We start from the raw sequence: 3,753 nt of genomic DNA, 5'->3' as shown, positions 1-3,753 counted from the left end.
ATGGCTTACTTTATGATGCTTGACTTTCTCCCCAAATTTATGCTTATCCTCACAGTTCTCATCATTTTTCTTTTTTTGCATGTTTCCTGTGTTATTCTCATACCTTGCTAACTTCTTTGATACTCTTTGCATTCTTTAAATACAATGTTTATAATATAACTTCCTTCCATTTCTTTTGACTGCTACTTACTTCTACTATCTTTAGTTTTGCCATCTTTTCTGAGCAAGAATCACAAGCGGGATGAGTTAATTTTACATAACCCTTACTTGTGTAGAATAGAACATTATCCTTATCCTTGTGTAGCTCTCATTTTCAGTATTTCAACAAAGAGAACATTTGATTTTTGAAATTTTCTTTCAGTCCAGGAGTACTGGTTTGAAACAAAGATGTTGGCCCTAAAGCAAAATATTTCTGAAGGATCTGATCTGGGAGAGCGAACAAAAACTGTCATGATGGAAAGAGGCCTAGGTTGAGAGGGCAGAAGTTCCACAGAGAAGATGCACTATAAATGTGAGGAGCGTGGGAAAGTCTTCAAATATAATTCCTCCTTCATTAGCCACAGAGAAATCATACTGGTGAGAGACCCCATAAGTGTAAAGAATGTGGGATAGCCTTTATGAGCAGCTCATCCCTTTTAAATCATCATAAAATCCACATAGGCAAGCAACCTTATAGATGTACTGAATGTGGGAAATTCCTCAAGAAGCACTCAACATTTGTTAGTCATCAGAAAATTCATTCTAGAGAGAAACCCCATAAATGCAGTGAATGTGGGAAAGCTTTCAGAAAGAACTCTATCCTTTTAAGTCATCACAGAATTCATACTGGTCACAAACCCTGCAAATGTAATGACTGTGGGAAAGCCTTTGCTCAGAATGCAGCCGTTACTTGTCGTGAGAGGCTACATAGTGGAGAGAAACCTTTTAAATGTAAAGAATGTGGGAAAGCTTTCAGGGATAACTCAACTGTGTTGGAACATCAGAAAATCCATACTGGTGAGAAACCATATCAGTGTAATGACTGTGGAAGAGCCTTTAGGAAGAGCTCAACTCTTATTAGTAATCAAAGAATACATACAGGAGAGAAACCCTATCATTGTAGTAAATGTGGAAAATCTTTCAGATATAGCTCATCCTTTGCTGGACATCAGAAAACTCATAGCGGAAATAAACCCTATCAATGTAATGACTGTGGGAAAGCCATTATGAAGAGATCAACCTTTATGGACATCAGAGAATTCATACTGGAGAAAAACCCTATCAGTGTAACAAATGTGGGAAGTCCTTCAGACATAGCTCTAGCCTTGTTGAACATTAGAGAATCCATACTGGAGAAAAACCTTATGAATGTAATAAGTGCGGGAAAGCTTTTCCCCAGAGTTCAGCCCTTAAACAACATAAGAAAACTCATAATGAAGCAACAGCCATTAAATGTAGTGTGGTAAATCATGCAGATGTAGTTTATTCCTTTTGACCATCAAAGAGGAGACAGTCAATAAATTACACATTTAACAAAAATATTCTGTGCACCACTATCCTGAAGAACTTCTCACTTGTGAGGATGTCATTGTAGTATGGTTTGTACTAGTGAAATATTTGAAGAACCTAAATATCTATCAATATGGAAATAGTTACTATAGAATCCTATGTAGCAAGTAAAAAGAATGAGGTAGAGCTCTATCTATGGCCAGAGAAATACCCCCATGATATCTTGTTAAGTTAAGAAAGCAAGCTGCAGAAAATTTATATATTATGGTCTTATTTATATTTTAAAGAGTGAAACTTTTTTTGTGTGTACATATATATTATATGTATTCAAAAAGATCTGGAAAAATAAAGGCCAAACTTTAACAGTTATCTTTGAGAAGGATGTGGTATTGGTATGCTGAAGTGAAATTTTGACTTTGGCTGTGTCTTTTGAAATATTTAATCAAGCATACATACATGTATCGTCTATAACTTAACAGTTGTCTTTTTAAATTGGAAAACTCAGAAGCCATGAAAATTTAAAAATCATACACATGAAAACTAAAAACTTTTGTATGACCAGAGGCTTCACAATATTAAAATACAAAGAACCAGACTTGGAGAAAATATTACCACCACCATATATAACAAATAACACTTAGAATATCTAAAGAGTTCTTAAAAATACATAAGAAAAATATAAAATTCTCAGTGGAAAAATGGTCTGGGATATGCATGTACAATTGTCAGAAAAAAGGACAAAGGGTCAAATTCAAAAAGAGATGACCAACTTTAGAGAAATGTGGATTAAAATGATCATATTTTTGGGGGGCTTATTTGGCAAAAATTAATAAGATATATTTGATGATTTTGAGTGAGCAAGAAAATAGACACACATGTATTGTTGAAGGAATTGTGAATTAACAATGTGTTGGGTGGTGAGAAGCATAATTTGACTATATCTACCAACTTTTAAAAAGTTTCTGCCCTTTGATCTAACATTTCAACTTCTTAAAATCTAAGAAAGAGTAAAGTTGGTCTTTAGAACATTATAGTAGTGAAAAGCTGGAGTCACCAGGGCAATGGTTAAATTAAGATCCATGCATTCTTTGGACTGCCATGCAGTCATTTAACATTTAACAGTTAATTATAAAGCAGTCACTTAATCAATTCACACAATGGGTTAAACTTTATGAACTGACAGGGAAAGATGTCTAAGACATTAATTGGGAAAAAAGCCAAAGCGTATAATAATGGTATAGGACTGCTTTTATATAGTTTATGTATTACTTGAATCTTTTACAATAAAGATATATCACTGGTAGTTTAAAATGTAAAGTAAAGCAAAATTATAGAGGAATGTTATAGAACAGAAAAGAAAGGAACTAAGCATTCATGTCAAACTGGAAAAGGGCCAGAATTAATCAAAAGAAGCACAGGTGGGCATGTATGCATTATTGTTGATGAAAACTGGTTAAGCTGCTTTGGATAGCAGTTTGACAACGTAAATGTAAATTTACTAAATGTATGTTCCCATTGACCCAGAAAAGCCACTCTCAAACTATTTAAGGAAGTAGACTAGCTTACAGAGATTATATTGCTTATCATAGCATTGTTTATCATAAAATCCTGGGAAGAGGTGGGAAAAACACCTAAGTAGGGAAATGTTTTGATAAATTATAGAGCTTTCATAGGCTGGTAGTCCAGCTACTATCAATGCATAATAAACCACCCCAAATTTAGTTGCCATTTTGTTATCTCACGGATTTTGTGGGTCAAGAATTCAAAGAGAGGATAGCAGGAACAACTTTATAACTCTGTGATGTTTGGGTCTCAGCCGTGAAAACCCAAGGCTGGAACTGACAGTTGAAAGGTGGAATCATATGAAGCTGCCACAGTACAGTAGCCACAAGTGGCTATTGAGAAGTTGCAAAGAGGTTAGTCTGAATTGAGATGTGCTGTTAGTGTAAAACATCCAGTGGATTTTGAAGACTTAGTGTGATAAAGAGAAACTAAACTATCTCAATCACTTTTTTATATTGATTCATGTCAAAATGATATTTTTGGTATATTGGGTTAAATTAAACATATTAAAATTGATTTTAATGTGGTTACTAGAAAATTTAAAGTTACATATGTGACCCACATTTGGGGTTCACGTTATATTTCTGTTGGCCAGTGCTGATCTGAAGGTGCTCACACAAATTCGGTGGTTGATGCTATTGGCTGGGACCTCAGCTAGGGCTGTTGACAAGAATACTGACACATGGCCTCTTCATGTGGTTG

At 34.7% G+C, this 3,753-nt stretch overlaps 1 protein-coding gene across 1 annotated transcript; it reads left to right on the top strand.

Annotated features, from left to right (window-relative positions):
* The first annotated feature begins 387 nt into the window (after positions 1–387).
* Positions 388–1,553, top strand: ZNF485 (zinc finger protein 485). Its single transcript, XM_023646610.2, is given in 3 exon segments — positions 388–559; positions 562–1,221; positions 1,224–1,553. Coding segments are annotated over 3 exon segments (1,083 nt in total). The 3' UTR covers positions 1,475–1,553.
* Positions 1,554–3,753: the final 2,200 nt, after the last annotated feature.

The sequence above is a fragment of the Equus caballus genome, chromosome 1 (genome assembly GCF_041296265.1).
Source record: "Equus caballus isolate H_3958 breed thoroughbred chromosome 1, TB-T2T, whole genome shotgun sequence".
NCBI lineage: Eukaryota > Metazoa > Chordata > Mammalia > Perissodactyla > Equidae > Equus > Equus caballus.
The sequence above is the reverse complement of the archived record's forward strand: the minus strand, read 5'-3'. Positions and strand labels throughout refer to the sequence as shown.